The 17,960-nt window shown below is 36.9% G+C and overlaps 2 protein-coding genes and 1 long non-coding RNA gene across 3 annotated transcripts in view; 1 reads left to right on the top strand and 2 right to left on the bottom strand.

Annotated features, from left to right (window-relative positions):
• Window positions 1-17,960, top strand: part of LOC135775162 (CD209 antigen-like protein A) — a 214,706-nt gene that overhangs the window by 136,067 nt on the left and 60,679 nt on the right. The gene's annotated exons all lie outside the window — the stretch shown is intronic.
• Window positions 1,144-2,940, bottom strand: LOC135771485 (uncharacterized). Its single transcript, XR_012335507.1, has 5 exons — window positions 2,759-2,940; window positions 2,027-2,078; window positions 1,656-1,935; window positions 1,506-1,570; window positions 1,144-1,432 (listed from the first exon to the last, which is right to left on the bottom strand). It is a non-coding gene; the product is annotated as an uncharacterized lncRNA (long non-coding RNA).
• LOC135774684 (uncharacterized) lies at window positions 6,481-8,647 on the bottom strand. Its single transcript, XM_073812786.1, has 2 exons — window positions 6,985-8,647; window positions 6,481-6,908 (listed from the first exon to the last, which is right to left on the bottom strand). The coding sequence occupies exon 1, from the start codon at window positions 8,110-8,112 to the stop codon at window positions 7,303-7,305; it is 810 nt and encodes a 269-aa protein (XP_073668887.1). The 5' UTR covers window positions 8,113-8,647; the 3' UTR covers window positions 6,481-6,908; window positions 6,985-7,302.

A 17,960-nucleotide genomic window follows, 5' to 3' on the forward strand; every position in this document is an offset into this window, starting at 1 on the left:
TAGGAAAATTAAATGATAAAAGTATAATAAAGTATATACAAAATAAAAGCCATTAAATCAAGTTTATTCTTTTATTTTTAAGGGCAAACAGATTATTATTAAGACTTTAACCTCCCTTTTAATTATGCACATGTTTGTCATTAAATCCGTCAAAAAGTAGGCAAACTGGTAGCATAATCATTCAGAAGGATAAATGTTTTATGAAATTGCATAATAAAACTGACCCAAGTTCACCTAAACCAATATGAATACGCATTGATTAAACCAGGAGTGGGGAACCCTGGGTCCTGGAGGGCCAATGTCCTGCAGAGTTTAGTTCCAACCCTATTCAAACACACCTGAAAAATCAAATTAAAGGCTTCAGGACTACTTTGAAATTAATTTCAGGTGTGTTTGATTAGGGTTAGAATTAAACTACGCAGGACAGTGGCCCTCCAGGACCAGGGATCCCCACCCCTGGATTAAACAAATTATCTGCAAAATCTGATACTTATAAAACAGTTAAAAAAAACTTATTCGTTTGAATAATAGCAACCAACGCACACAAGCGCCTCCAAAGCGCCCTCACGCGATCATTTTTTAGAACTGCGCATGGCGTGTGAAGCTTTGGTGGAGTTTATTTATCCTTAAAAGATTATATAAATTAATGGGCTACTGTACTGTTCACTGCATATACATTTTCCTTTTCGTTTTTACTTGTATTTTAAATTAAGCATTGAATTTTGTTGTGTTTTAGAAGTGGAAGCAGGAAGTAGCTTACACCAATAACGGAAGTCGGAGGTTTTTAGCAAGGCAAATAAACTCTCCAAATAAATTATATCAATTAATATATAATTTTAGTACTTATCTAAATGAAATACTTAAAATTGTAATTATTTTGTATTTGATTTAAAAAGGTTTATATAAATCAAGTAACGAAGATCATAAACATAATACAAAATACAAACATTAAGCTACACTTGAAATAATGAATTTGTACGTGTATAAATATAATTTATGAATGAGTGTACATGTTTGTTTAATAATGGAATATATACATACACGAATGCCTCTAATCATATTGTATATTTATTAAATGTACATAAACATTCAATAAAGTCCTGTCTAAAAGAAAAGAAAAAAAGAACGTTGTCTCAATGGCCTTTATTTAAAATCATATTTTGCTATCATTTAAGTTCAGTTTTACATTTGTAGTATTTCAATACATTCTTGTCTGCGTTTCATAAAACAGCTGTAACTTTTGAAACAGGCTTGATATTTGTTGTTCTGAAATGAGAATGATCAACAACAGTTCTAACTAGATTGTAAAGTTCGTAGAAAAACTAAGTTGGCTTCTACCATCAAGATTTCGATGTTCTGTACTTGTCCTGCCTCCTGTTGTTTTGGCTCTTCACGGCTTACTTCCGACAAGGCTTATCTGCACTTCCTCTTTCTGGAAAAAAAACACATGCATTTTATTACCAAACATTACCAAAATGGATTTTACTTACATTTCTTATCTATACCTTCCATGTGTCATTTTTGATAAGAGCAGATTCACCCACCACCGCCTGATATGGGCCATATCATGCTGAAAAGCAAGATACATTTGGAAAAAAATGTTTAAAAAGTAAGTAATACCTTTCCTAAAAATAGAAAGAAGCGATTGTGCTTACCTGGGTGAAGTCAAACTCCCAGTTAAACACCTTGTACAGTGCATACCGTTAAACAGATAACACATTTTTAAATAGGTGGTTGATTATACTTTATTTAGAGTAATGTTGCTATTAGAGCAAACATTACTCATTCATTGGGATCAGCCTGATGTCTTCTGATGACAATTATTTTATGGTTATCCGTAAAAAAAAAATGTTATGGGGAAACAAAACCACCGTAATACCTTATCATTAGCATAAATACACCGCAGTCCACAGATCCAAACTGGGCTGGAACACCCTGGGAAAAAAAATCTTAGTGGAGAAACTAACATTTTATTTATACACTATATAGCAAAGAAAACAAAATTGTTGTAACATGAAATCAATACCTTATTTTTAAGAAGCTTCCAAGATCCTGTAACCATCTTTATTGCAATTGAGCTTAAATAGAAGGGGAAAAAAGTTAGTTATTTTATACACACGAGAGCAAGGGAGATGAACTCCGTGTTGAACCACTTAGCCATTTTGCAGCAGGCATAGACAGCAATAAATATGCCTTAGAAAAAAACATTACTGTTGTGAATCTTAAAATGTCAGTGCCATTGTTTCTTTTAAGATATGCAAGTTGTTTCAGGTAAACATGCAATAGTCTGGAACTAGAGCCTTGTCTGTGAAACTGGGGGTGAAAGTTATATGGAACAAGTGAACAGTTCTATAATATTTTGTATAGTTATAATAAATGAACTTAAATAAATAATAAATAAATATCTGGAATTGGAACACCGAACAGTTTTTGTCCAACGGAACTTTGGGCTATGGAATGGAATTATACAGTATGTAAACCTGAACATGGATACACAGTCAGCATCTCCATAACCTCTAGGGTCAGTGGAGTCAAGGATGTGTATCCTTTTAAGTTTCGGGAGCAATACCTGCAGAATACACAAAGCAAACTTCCTACAACATAGCCTGCCTGTGTGTTAGTTTGCCAAATTATGATTACCATAGAAATTAACATTAACAATTTAAAATATGGCTGTCAGGCAAAACCTTGGATGGAAGCAATGATTAAGATATTTCCAAAATTAAACGAATGTTATTTGAAGAAATCAACAACTTACACATAAACTCCAGTGAGCTCATTTGCAAATCGGAAATATGATGCAGTCTTTTGAGGCTGCATCAGTCTGTTGGAGTGAACAGAAACAAACATAGAACATATTGTTGAATGTGGCAATCCAGAGAAATTACAAAAAGAAGTGATGATGATAACTTTAAATTCATAGTTCACCAAAATTTTTAATTCGTAATTTACTCGCCCTCAAGTTGTTTTAACCCTGTATTTTTGGGTGACATTTCCCTCTAAAGCAGGATATCAACCAAACATTTCAAAAACCACTCACTGGTAGGGACAGAAATGGATCATAATTTAGAGGTTGTTGCCAAGTGGCCACCACATATGAATCAAGAACATGAACATCCTTGCCCTGTAAAAATAAATAAATAAAATTAATAATAAATTATGTTTATATTAACCAGGTTTGTCAAATGACACTCATAATATATTCTCTCCAGCAATGTGGGATATAGCTGAGAAAGGCAACAGTTCATCACATATTGCATGAGGATCCAGAATGTTAGGGTCAAAAAATTTGATCCCAGTTACTTCAAATATATTAAAATAAAGTTATGTAACACATCCACTAACTGTTGCCTCCACGTCATGGTTCAATCCTAAAGAAATCAAGTCAGATCTTTTCAACACTGTTTTACCCACTGCACCCATGATTTCATCTGGTGATTGGGTCCCATCCACTGGAATGTGAAAGTTGATACAAACTAGAATTTGTATATAAAAAGTATGCTTTTTGCCTGCTTTGATCAAGACAGGATATAATACATATTGTACACATTATGTTACCTTATGTGAAAACGTACCAGTGGATTTGGTTTTGCAACTGGAAATCTGGGGTTTCCTTCCTGGCACGTATGTTTGTCCATCCCCAGCAATCTGTGTCAGGCTCTGGTGAATTTGTGAAACTACAAAAACAGAAGTTGGTATATGGTGAAGTAATGTTGATTCAAATTGTGTTTTGTATTAAAACATGGCGCATTTGGGATATTGGCTACCAAATAATGATTTGTATAAAAACTTAAATCTTGATTTACAATTACTTCAGTGTTTCAATTGAACTTTACCTTCTTCTGTTAAACTACCTTGTAGAGCACAAAAAAAACAACATGTATACACGTCTATGGCTAACTTTAACGATCTAAAGGGCATTACAGGCAATACTGAAAATAAGTACTCACTAAAACAACTACCTTCACTCCTGAATGTCAATTTCCCATGTAGGCCAATGCGGATGGAATGCCTGTTCCCCCAAAGTTTTCATGTATTTTTCATTAACTCTTTTGTTGTGAAGATGGAAGTACAGTCGGAGGGAGAACATATAAATGTTCATCCCTCATTTGACACAAAGAATATCTGCTGGAAGACAACTCCCGGTTTAGCCGTTCAGCTACGGAGGAGTTAACAAGAGCAGACAAGTGTGGTGCCAGTTTCAAACTTCTCAAAACCTCCTCTTGTCTCTTTAGATTTTTCTGATAGAACCGATCATACAAAGATAATCTTGCATTGGTTCCTGTCAGAGGATGCAGTGAGGACAAAGTGTCAGAAGAACAGGTGGCCTCATTTTCAGAGACTTTTCTAGATGAGAAGCCAACACTTGTCACCCATGGGAACCGGACTTCAAGTCTGGATGTGTGCAGCAGTGTTTTCACAAAGTCGTCCATCATATGGCTGTAAAAAACGTTGGCTGGTGCGATTATTAACGTGTCTTGCAACACGTCCAGCAATGTCTGATACATCCACTGTGGGAGGGTGTTTAAAGCTCAACAGAGCATCACCATGATCGCGTGCAGACTCTTGCCACCACAATGCTGACTGGTACAGTAGTATACCACAGAGTGTGGGCAGGACATGTGCAAAACACCACCTCCATTTGGCAAAACAAAAAGAAAATTGTGAAAATTTGTTAATTTAAAAAGTAAACATCCTCAAAACATTTTATATGCATGACAACGTTTGACTGTTCACACTACGTGAACAGCTGACACGAAAGAGAAGACATAGTTGAATAAAGTCATAATTGTTTTTTGTTGCGCACAAAAAATATTCTTGTTGCTTCATAACATTTAGGTTGATCTACTGGAGACAGACTTTTTACTACCTTTCTGGTACTGGAAAGTGGTTATTTCGTTGCGTTCTATGGAGGGGTCAAAAACCTCTCAGATTTCCAAAGATTTCCAAAGATGAACAAAGGTCTTATGGGTTTGGACTGACATGAGGGTGAGTAATGACAACAATTTCCGAAATGGGTGAACTTAACCCTTCAACATATGAGAATGTCTTACCACCAGCCTTCTGAAGCTTAACAAACATTTTCGGATACTTGTAAAGGAATACATGGGTTTCAGTCATGTGACTTTTTACGTTATGCCGCCATCTTGAGGACCTACCGAGTACCAGTAGGCTACTGACAAGCATTGGCTGGCTTGCTACGATTTACGGATTTCTTATCTTTTACTGTCTATGATTCTTATGGATACGGGAAATGGCTACGAAAGACAACATGTCGCACCTCGACTGTCATGAAAAGAAACGCTACTTTAAAAAAATATACCTTGGTTTGGGTGTGATGCCTACTCAATCCCCGATACGTTCTTCTAGCCGCTGTTCGCTGCTACTGAACTACCACTATTTTACAACACTAAGGCGGCGCGTCACAACATGAAACTTTGCTCGAAGTATCACCTGGATCTCTACTCATGAACGCGAACATTGAGAACATTGTTTGTGTACACAGAGTTTAATAAAAAGAAAGTTTTGTACAACTGACTTTGGCTGTAATGATGTCCGCTCGTCATCCCTGCCAGACGGAAATAATCGATTTCTGAATGCGAATGAATGAATCTCATATGAGGCTCCTTTTTCAACTAGAAGGTCAATATTGTTTTTCACTTGCGACAAAACAACGAATTATCTGTGCATTTATATGGAACTATGCTTTAGGAGCTATCCATCTTTACTCTCCTCCCTCCTTACGTTCCATTCGCAGATCGATACATCTAGACTGGGAAGATGGCGGCGAGCGGAAGCCAAATCAACCAAAGTCAGTTGTTCAAAACCTTCTTTTTAGTAAACTCTTTGTTCACAAACAATGTTCTCAATGCTCGAGTTCACGTGTAGAGACACAGGCGATACTTCGAGCAAAATATCATGTTTTGTCGAGCCTTCTTAGTGTTGTAAAAATAGCGATTTTGATGCTCACAACATATTGAAGGCATAGCTTCTAGTTCTTTTGCGACCACTTCAGGTCCTCAAAATGGCGGAAGACAAGAGAGTGACGCCAGCTGAAACCCATGTATAGCTCCTCAAGTCTGTTAATTAACTACGTGTGATACTCCAAGGGCATTGCAGGCTTTGACCAAGGCTTCTTTCCTTGGCTAAACATAAGTCATGGTTAATAAAGAAAAACACACATCATTAGCAGAATAAAGTACACTACATACAGTTTTGGACTCCAGCACTTGCAAAATGGCTTCTTCATCTATCTCCAAGCCACAGCTAGAGGTGAAAGCACAATCTTTCTGAGACAGACCTTTGTACACTTCTGTCTTTGGAACAATCTAGAACAGTTACCCAGCCAAGGAGTAAAGGCAGTGTATGTCAAGGGACGTGAATTAAGATTTGGCACATTTGTTGCCTAAAATTCATTAAGGAAAATATAACTTTAATTTCAGGGTTAAAGCTATGGGTACCACCACTCCACCCCCAAAATGGCACTCACCATCACAGAACCCAGAAGCAGGCATTTCTTTCTCAAGCGTCTCCCATCTTGTCCTGACATTAACCCGAGTATCCTCTTGGCTGATATTGTCCAAATTTGGCCGTCTAAACAGATGTACTAATACACAAAGACAATGAGCAAAGCAGCAAATATTTACCAAGACAGGTAATTATATGCACTCACAATTAACAATTCACATAATACCCCCTAATTCGGTTTTACAATCAAATGCAATTTTCCGGTTTCCATCTGCAACTAAAACTGGAGGACTGTGGCCACATCTGACACATGAAGAGTTATAGGAGTACTCCCTCAGAGCAGAGAAATGATAAAATGCTTTTCTTATCAAATTGTGTGGAAAAGTGATGTTGACATGATCCTCCGTGGTTTGCAGAAAACGTCCAAGGGCAATATAATTCTATAAAAACACACACAGACATTACTGATATGTAGAAGTATTTATGAAATTCATGTCATGTTATTAATTCACTCACTGCCAGTCCAGATGTCATGAGAGAACAGAGGGGAATGGTCAAAAAGGTCCTGTTTTCATAATTATGAAAACCAGACAGTTATTCTTGAAACCTCACTGGACGTCTACAAACAAGGCAGTTCTTCACACACACTGGCACATCACACAGAAATTGTATAAAAAATTAAATGTGGAAAATGCATGAAAAAGAGTTCTATACATTTCTGAAATTAACCTCGAGTCACTGAAGATATTCCGTACACTGTCCCATGCCGTGTAATTAGTACCCTCTCCCCCAAAGCTGGCGGAGTGGGACCAGGGCAATAAGTACAATTGGACTCTAGAGGTTCAAGGAAATCTGTGGAAGGTTTTCTGGCACCCTCTTTTGCCTCCACAAATAATCTGTCAACTCCTGTATGTCATTAGAAGCCAGTGTTGCCACTTCTGTCTCTGCAACATCTCTGACCCTTTCATCCACATTACTGTCTTCAGCATTTGTTTCAGTTTGACAAAAAAGGATATGGGGTTTCTCTTGAAACAGCCACCACATGCACAGGTATATGTGGACACAGCTTCTTATTTTATTGCGGCACTGGCAGTGCCACTTGCCCAGATGGCTATCAAAAGAGACTCTGGTTCTTTCGAACTGACACCAGCTATCTTTTACCCCAGTAAACACTGAAAAATAAAAAAACCTGACAGAGGTTTGCTCGTGCCAAATAATGGGAAATACACAATCCACACCACCAGCAATACTTTGGTTTCTTAGCTGCACACATTCATCTTGTCGGGTTTTTGACAGCAGGCCATTGTCAACCATGGACTGCAAAGAGTCCTCCCTAAGTGAGGCTGGTGTAGAATAGCACACTGCTCTATTTGTCCTCTGAAGGTGAATGCATTCAAGGCCTGGATTGCCACTTTCAACTCCAATCCTCATAAAATCTCGACACACAGAGGACTCACAGGCAACAGACCCCGAGACCATGCGTTTCTTTACGTGAAGAGGGACTCTAGGTCCATGGGCATCTTTTGGGGTGACAAAAATCCCATTTCGTTCATCAATACAAAAGATAGGTGGCTGTTCCCTGACCTGCTGCCCTGCCTGTGGTTTTTCTGAAGATGGCCCTTCTGAGGGAAAATATATAAACATGTTACAGTAGACCAAGATCAATATAAAACCTTCTTAAATACCAGCATCAAAAGTACATACTGTCTGGCTTGTTGGTAATTTTGCCTATAACTGAAAGATCTGCAAAAAGGGCAAAAGATGAGGTGAGTTAATCATAAAATGAATGACAAAGTGAAACAAGACTTGAAAATTTAACTGATAAAATTGCACATACCATGATTATGTAGTTGCTTCATAAAGTCAGGGGCACGGCACAAGATCTGCTGACACTTCGGGCAATGCCAATGGCACCTCTTTTGTTGTCGGGCATTCAAACAAAAGCAAGGAACACAATATTTTTCTAGAAAGACAAAAGAAAGCTAATACATTTTAACTTACAACAAACATGTAAAATGCATGTGTGCTTTGTACAATGCTTACGGATGCCATTGTCCTCAAAATATATGGCATGCTTTACATGCTTTGCCTGAAAGTGCTCAGGACTTGACATTACCCCAGTTGTACAGTAGGGTCAGCTGCCTGTCCCAGAAAAGACTTCATCTTTTCCAAAAGCAAAGGGTATTCCTACACATGCAGTGTATACAAGAAAATAACATACTTTTTATTTATAGTATATATAAAAGGTAAAACATTTTAGAAGTCCAATTACATTTTAACCATGGACAGGTGTTTGCATGTTCTGCTCAAATTAACTTCAGTTAGTAAGATTTTGGGGTTAAAATTGGCTTCTTACCTGCCATAATTGATAGGCAGTTACACAAGAGGTGGGTAAAGAGGACAGTAAAGAGTTTGAGAAAGTTTGAGAAAGAAAGGTAGTTCTTAAAAGAACTGTTTTGTTAAAAAAGCAATAGCAATAAAACAAAAATCAGTAAATGGTTGGATATCAGACAATCCCCTGAAAAATTAAATGCACAAAAAACGATATGGTTAGTGGTGTACTTGTATCATCAAGGCTGAGCTTGTCAGTAATTCCAATGAATCAGCATGAGCTTTATTCTAATCAATAGATTAAGTTAACATGTTAACAAACGCTAATGTTTAATGGTAATGGTAACTTAAGTTAATATTTTAAGTTAATGATCGCCTCTCACAAACCAGGACCACACGGTGCACAAGCTGTGTTTCTACAAATGATTAAATTAACCAATTCAACTAACTGTTAGTCACAGATACACTGTCTCTAAAATAAAAGTTAAAATCCAAATTACAAAGCAACTTACTAATCTTATAATACCGGTATACTACGATCCCACTGAGCCAAATATCGCCGGTATTATGAAGATTCGCGGGTTTCCAGTTAAATGTGATTGGTTGCTACTACGGTGGACGATACTGATTGGCTGCAACGAAATAGCAGGGCTGCGTTCAGCCCCGACAAAACGTTGCACAACGTTTATTAAACAGAAACGGTGATGCATTGAACACCCTGTTGTGATGACGCAAGAGTTGCAACTACGGTAGCTGAGAGGCCATTCTTTATGTTCTTTTCTAAATGTTTCTAAAGCCTGATGAAATCGTTATAAATGTGTGTTTAGGTGATCAAGGGCTTAGGGCGGGTTCCGGCCAAGATGGCGTCCGTGCAGTCGTAAAATCTCTGTCTCTTACTAACCTTTGTGCAAATCTTGATTTTTTTTCTCTTCCCTGGTGGTGAAAGGGTAACTAAAGTAAATGTTTTGATATTTGCAATGACTCTGTAACTGACTTCTGAAGTTAAACGGAAAGTATTCGTCACATTTTTCCTGTTATTCCCGCGAAGAGCCCGCACGTGGCTGAGTTAACAGATAACGTTACTAGCAAACTTGCGTTGCTAAGTGAAGCTATCCTTACTGTAAAAATGGATCAAGGAACAGGAGATAATGTGAAGCGTGTACACGACTATACTAAACCCGTAACTGGAGAAGATATGGATTGCCAGCATTTACCGGAGACGCAGACTAAAAGTCCATTACCGAAAATGAGACGACACTCGTCCGAACCTTCAAATGTGGCAATTCTGGAGGCAATCGAGAGGCTGGGGAAAAAGCAAGATGTGTTTATGAAGAAGCTACTAGAAATTGAAAGGTCTGTTGCATCCAACTCTACTTTAATATCTGATCTTAACACCAAAGTTGATCTAGCTTCTGAAAAAGCTGAGGGAGCGATGATCAAATCAGATAAACTGGACTCACAGTTAGCGGCAATGAAAGCAGAAAATAAGAAATTGTGGGAAAGAGTTGACGAGCTGGATGAGTATAAAAGACGCTGGAATCTCAAAATAACTGGGATTTCGGAAGAGGCTGGGGAAAAGTGGAGATGATCGCAATGGAAGTTTTCTCTCAGGTGTCCCCAGGTTTGAGAGAGATTCTACAGTCCTCTATTGATGTGGCACACAGAATCGGACCGAAAGATGGGGGCATGCACATACGGCGGATTATTGTGCAGTTTTTGTCACGCTCTATTCGTGATCGGATTTGGTCAGATGCCAAAAACTCTGAAGTTCTTAAACAGAAAGGCATCAAAATAACAGAAGATCTAACTCAGCGGGCGAGAGAGGCACGTAACAAGCTGTGGCCATTGGTGAGTCAAGCAAGGAAAGATGGAAAACGAGCTGGTTTTAAAGGATCGTTTGCCATTATTGATGGAAAGAAGATTTTTTGCGGACAATTTGTGACTTGTATTATCAACTGTCGGTGCTTAGCGGTGGATCTAAGATTATCGGTTTCCCGGCTCGTTAATGCACAAAAGCAAAGTTTTGGCGATGTTGATATCCTTTTTGCTTTTAAATGGCACTTTTTCCTGACATTATTATAACAATTATTAAGGTCCTTGACCCTACAACATTTTGTTAAACACGGAGGGTTAAAATTTAAGATTTTGCACTTTCTCTCTTTGAGTTTAATATAGCAATACTCTTCTGCCGTAGGGCAGTTTATTCCAAGTGTTTTTTCAATGTCTTTTAATTTTTCTTGTTTTTCTCTTAATGTTCGGGGGATTCATGATCTTACTAAGCGCAAGGCTTTATTTTTATTTTGTAAATCTAAAAAAAGAGATGTTTATTTTTTACAAGAAACTCATTCTGCAGTTAATAATGAATCATTCTGGTCAACACAATGGGGTGGAAAATGTCTATTTTGTCACGGTTCTTCTTATTCTGCTGGAGTAGCAATTTTGTTTAATAATAATTTCAATGGCAAAATTATTGAATCTCAATCCTCTTCTGAGGGAAGATGGTTAATAGCAGTGGTACAGATCAATGAGAAAATTGTTATTATTTGTAATATTTATGGCTTTAACAGATCTGAGTTGAACCGTATTGTTCTTAATACTTTATCGTTAAAAATTTCTGATTTAAGTGTAAAATATCCTTCAGCAGCTTTTATCGTGGGAGGGGATTTTAATGAGGCACCTGACTTACATTTGGATAGATTTCCTCCAAGACTCGATGTTAACAGTATAAACATGGTGATTAATGATTTCTGCAGCAACCTCTCTTTACTAGATGCTTACGCCTGTTTCACACCGCATGCGTGAGCAACGCGTATGCGTAGCGTGAGCAGCGCGTGAGGAGAGCGTTTGCTGCGCATGGCCATTGTACTTTCACACCGGCTGCGTTTGCAGCGCATACTGTGCAGTTTAAATAACAGTATAAAAATCTCAAGTTCACATTACTTTATTTTACATGCATTTATGAGTAAAACCTCTTTAAGACACTTTTTGAAGGTCAGTGTAATTTATATAACTGTGATTTGTTTAATCCACATTGTTTTCGTGCTGTTCTGGTCCATGTAAGTACAGATATAGACACAAAACACAATTATAGACATAAAAAGCCCATGGCACATTATAAAATCTGTTTCTCTGAATTTTTACGATAAAATAAAGAATTCACTCAGTGATTGACAGCATATAGCAGTCGATCGTGTTTCCCTTCAACAGTTTAAGCATAAGATTTAAATTTATAAATTAATCTATTTCTCTGAAGATTATTAAGATAGATGAGGACTCATTTGCTGGGCAGAAAATGAATGAACGCAGTCTTCTGGCAACAGTGTGTCAATATTTCATTGCTTTCTTTTAAATTGCTCAAAGTCATGACTCTTTCAAACACACTTAGCTTCACATTCGTGATTTTATTGTAAAATTACCCTTTTTCGCGTCAATCCACGACCATTTAAACTATAAACAATGCCCTGTCACTTTAATTGAGCGTGAGCAGCGCGGCAAAAATAGAGCCGACGCAGAAACGATAGCAGCACTGCTGCTTCAGCAACGCTCCTGCCACGCAGGCACGCGCTGCTCACGCGTGCGGTGTACATGCTTTAACTTGTTAACATGGGCGCCGAAAAAAACACGCGCTGCTCACGCATGCAGTGTGAAACCGGCGTTACAGACACATCCATGGCAGTTCTTCTTCCTCATTTGCATGGTTCAAAGCTGATATGACACAAAAATCCAGAATAGACTATTGGCTTATATCTGATTGCCTTGTTTCATTTATTAGGTCCTGTGATGTTTCCTCTGCTCCGTTGACGGATCATGCCTGCATATCTCTTGAATTATCTGAGTCTTATAATAGTACTCAAAGAAATCCAGGATATTGGAAATTAAATACCACCTTCTTACAACATACCTCATTTTGCTCGGGCATCAAAAGTATAATTGATAATCTTGAAACTAATTCAAATTCAGCTATTACAAAATAGGAATATTTTAAATATGAATGTCGTAAATTTTCCGTGCAGTTTGGTAAGCAACTTGCTAAGGCAAAGAATTTGAGAAGCTCTGCAATCATTTCGGATATAAATAATATTTCATGTTTATCCTCACCTAGTGATCAAGACAAAGAGAAGTTATATTTGCTGAGGGAAGAGCTTGACGTTCTTTACACAGAGAAGGCTAAAGGCGCCTTTATTAGGTCAAGGGCAAAATGGTTAGAATTTGGAGAACGAAATTCGTCATATTTTTTTAATTTAGAAAAAAGAAGAGGTGAACTTAAAAGGATTTCTGCACTTGAAATTGAAGGTAATTTGACTTTGGATGAAAAGAATATCTCTAAATCCGTATCCGAATTTTATCAACACCTTTATACATCATGTTTTAACCCTGAGACTTCCAAAACATTTTTCTCTAAAGTGGAATCTTTCATTCCAACTTTGAGTAAGAATAGTCATGATGTTTGTGAGGGTGAATTGACAATGGCGGAACTGGATTATGTGTTGTCTAAATCCCCGTTTAATAAGAGTCCGGGTCCAGATGGGCTACCTTTTGAATTTTATAGACTATTTTGGAATGATATTAAACATTTACTTTTAGATGCTCTTAATGAATGTTTAGATAGATGGGATTTATCTGAATCTATGAAGCAAGGCTTAATTACTTTAATTCCAAAGCCGAATAAAGATAATAAAATATTAGATAATTGGCGCCCAGCGCCCTATAAGTTTGCTTAATTCAGACTATAAATTATTAGCTGCAGTATATGCAACAAGATTGAAGCCATGCTTAGAAGAACTTATTTCTCCCACTCAATCTGGCTTCATGAAAGGCAGACATATTTCGAATAATATTCGTCTTGTTTTAGACCTCCTTGATTATTCTGAATTCGTTAATGATGATGCTCTTATTTTATTTTTAGACTTTTACAAGGCGTTTGATACAGTAGAGCATGATTTTATGTATGAAACTCTTCTTCGTTTTGGTTTTGGACCCAAATTTGTGAATTCCATACAAACCCTGTATCATAACATTACTAGCTGTGTCTCTCTTTCCAAAGGGACCTCTCCTCGCTTTGTTGTAGGGAGAGGTATCAGACAAGGATGTCCGGTATCGCCTTTTTTATTTCTTTTGGTTGCGGAGCTTCTAAACTTATACATAATACACTGCAATAATATTGAGGGCATTCAGATAGCAGATAGCACTATTTTGGTAAGTCAACTTGCAGATGATACATGCATTTTTCTAAAAAATAAAAATCAGGTTCCCAATATTTTAAATGCTTTAAAATTATTTTCTGATGCCTTCTGATTTTGACTATTCATGACTCCAATGTTACAGAGATTTCTGGTATCAAGGTTAAACAAACAGTCCGATATCTTGGTATCCTAATTAGCAAATGTCCTAATGAAAGAGTTGACCTGAACTTTTCAAAATGCTTAGCCAAAACAAAATCTGTTTTTAACTGTTGGCTGCAAAGGAATCTGACAATCCATGGACGTGTTTTACTTTCTAAAGCTGAAGGTTTATCGAGGCTTGTATACCCTGCTCTCTCTCTGTATGTTAACCCGAAAATGTGTTCTCTCATTGAAAAAGCTGTCTTTCAGTTTATTTGGAGAAATAGATCTGAATATATAAAAAGAAAGACTGTTATTAGGATTTTTTCACAAGGTGGTCTTAATGTCCTGGGGCCGTATTCACAAAGAATTTTAAGGCTAAAAGTAGCTCCTAACTGGCGAATTTAGGAGCAACTCCTAAAAATAATGGGCGTGTCACTCCTAACTTTAGGACTCCTAATTTTTTTCACTAAAAGTAATTCACGAAGCATTTTAGCCCTAAAAGTAGCACCTAAGTCTGGGACAGCTTAAAAGAAGTCGAGAGGACTCCTAACTCACTAAGACCTATTCACAAAGGATCTTAAAATGCCTTAGGTGCTGATCCTCCTTAACATGGACAGTTTCACCAACTCAAAAGCATTGCACATAACACTTAAAAGCACACTTTAATGTAAGCATATTGTTTATGACATTTGTTTCATAATTCATTACATTCATGACAAGCAGGAAGTTTTTTAGAATTACATGAAACAATAATGAAATTAAATATTTAATATTATAGGCATACCTGTTGCCATGCTAGTCTGTTTAAAGGCTGCAATCTAAACCCTCTACTGCGATTGTAATGCATATACCACCGCCTCTCGCATTCGTCCGGGGTCCGCGACATAAGCGGGAATGCTGCATTGATCTGCAACAAATCCTCTCCCCAGTGATGCGCGGGTTGATCCGAAATGAGCGGATGCATGCGGTCACCCGCGGTTACGAGTCATCCAAAAATATTTTTTATGATATTCGGGTCGCGTTCCGTCGGGTCGTTTGAAATAAAGATGGCAATTAACTATTAAACAATTACTACTTAAAAAAATGCGGGCCAGGGAGCGGGCGGGTTAGTTGAAAACGTTGGTCGGGTGCCAGTTGTTTTGTACATTGACCCGCGCATCACTTTCTCGCATGTCTCACGCTTAGTTTTCCTTGATATCTCAGTGCCGAATTTCCCTTTTATTACGTGTCTTTTTTCCAGCACCAACTGGGCCAGCAGCAGTAACTGATCTTGCATCCATTTGGGCTTTCTTTTTCGTTTTGGCGAGTTCATAATCCACCATAATTTATTTATTACATTATTAGGCAGGCTTCTTTAATATGGGCAACATTTCCTTGCTTTAAGTAGTCTATTTAGGCTAATAGGATGTACATTAATCAAGCAAGTGTTAATGCAATGTCGTTTTTTATTATTAGGCAATTGGCGGTTTTCATTTGTATTAGGCTACCTTGATTTAATTTAATTAAATTCACGACTTTTCTTTTATATATGCATTTTGATGGCATTACTATTATTATTATCTTGTGTAGGACACAGACATATTTCGATATTGTAATTCCATGATTTGGTGCGTCTGTTATGTTCCGCATGACAGCCCTGTCATCTAACAACCAATCACCGTGGTCATTGCAAGGCAGCTCGTGCATGAGAATTGACGTCATCCGTAGCAACGAAGACTCACTCTTAGTTTAGGAGTAATCATTTTTCCTTACTAAAAGTAGGTCTGAAAGGCGTTGTGAATAACTTTTAAGAGAAAACTCCTAGCTAAAATCTTTTAGTGCGATTTAGGAGTACTCATAGTGGTAAAATAAAATTCTTTGTGAATACGGCCCCTGGACTTTAATACACTTAACATAACTTTTAAAATTAACTGGATAAAACATTGTCTGGCCCATAGAAACTCTTTGTGGTTTCATATCCCCAATTTGATTTTTGAGAAATGTGGTGGGTTAAAATTTTTGCTTTCTTGTGACTTTAAATGTAGTAAACTTCCCATTAAGTTATCCAATTATCATAAACAATGCTTGGAAGCCTGGAAAATAGCTTTCAAGCACAATTTTTCCCCACATTCTTGCATTTTATGGAATAATCAGTATGTTTTGTCTAAAAATAAGTCCATGTTTAAAAAAGATTGGATAGAAAAAGGAATTGTTTTCGTTTCAGATTTATTAAACAGAAATGGTGATGTTTATACTTATTAGCAATTTTTATCTGTATCAGGGTTGAAGCCATCCCTTAGAGAATATAATGTGGTTGTAAAAAACATCTCTATTAAATTGCTTCTCCTTGTTAAAACACATTTAAGCTATAACATGGTTGCAAGACAGATTCCAAATATTGTTATTGGAGGTATTAATATTATGGATAAGAAGTGTAATAATCTCCATATTAGTAAGTCTCTTGTTTAACAACTAAGTTGCTATCCAAAAGCAATTACAAGATGGAAACAGATGTTTTACATACATCTTTTGACAAAATATGGTCAGAATATAACTACTTTTTACTCCCTAATAAGGTAAAAGAAATACATTTTAAGATTCTACACCGATATTATCCTTACAACGTTTTTGTTAATAAGTTTAACAAAGAGATATCTCCTTTATGTTCTTTCTGTGATACTGAATCTGAAACCCTTACTCATTTGTTTTGCTCCTGTATCTTTTCTGTAAACTTTTGGAAACGAGTATCTATGATGATTTTTGACACATTTCACAAGTTAGTTGTAATTGATGACTTTATGATTCTTTTTCTGGAATGTAATTCTGGCTCCTCTGATGTTGATTTTGCAGTAAAATTGATGATTCTATTAGGGAAATTTCATTTAAATAAATCTAAAATACAGTCAAAAAAACCTGCCTTTAATCTTTTTTGTATAGATTTAAAAATTTTCTTGGAATCTCTTAAAACAAATATTAAAAAGAAGAAAAAGAAGAAAACATCTCTTAATCTTATCTAGTTTATGATGATCTGGTTCGTTTGGCTTTGTAATGGAAAATAACGTTTTTTGTTTTCTCTGTGTAAACTTTGTATGTTAATGTAACGTAGTAAGGTCTGTTATGCGTCTCCCCCTGTTATGTATGTTATGTAATGTTGTTTGTTTTCTTTTCTGTAATGTTTAATGAACATGCAATAAAAAAAAAATGTGTGTTTAATACTGTAAAATACCCTCGATGTTACAGTCACTGACCTTGCTGTCCAGAATGAAAGACAACATTCCAACTTGAACCCATTGAGAGAGCTGTCTCTTTACTATCGCGTGGTTTTATACATCTTGCCGCTGATTGGGCTGACATTTCTGACACACCCACCAAACAAGAGAAAACGCTTCTAAAACCTGTTGGATTCCGTTGCACACCGTTTCAAGGAAACATGTCGTTCAACCCGGAAACCGTAGCAAAACGTTGCGCACCGGTGTGAGATTGAACGTGCCCCAGAATTACAGCCTAGTCCTTCCTAATATGGTAGGACTTCCGGCTGTCAGTGTCGGCTACTTCCTGCTGCCGATTTTTCGCTGAACCCCTAATTAACTAACCCTGGGATTTTTTTTTTAAAATAGAGCATTTCAAAATCTAAATAACAAAAATTGTAATTTGCTTACTCATTTTGCCAGCATCACAAATGATTAACAGATGTAAATGCAAGCATAGGCGGAGCTTACGGTGGAGCAGGCCCCCATTGGCTAAAAGGATTTTTATAAAATAAATGATATTTCACAACAAATAAACATATTAATTTTATATTATACATTTTTTTAAAAGATGCTTTGTAAAGCAATTGTTATTCTGCTAATAAAAAAA

The sequence above is a fragment of the Paramisgurnus dabryanus genome, chromosome 19 (assembly GCF_030506205.2).
Source record: "Paramisgurnus dabryanus chromosome 19, PD_genome_1.1, whole genome shotgun sequence".
In the NCBI taxonomy this organism is placed as follows: Eukaryota; Metazoa; Chordata; class Actinopteri; order Cypriniformes; family Cobitidae; genus Paramisgurnus; species Paramisgurnus dabryanus.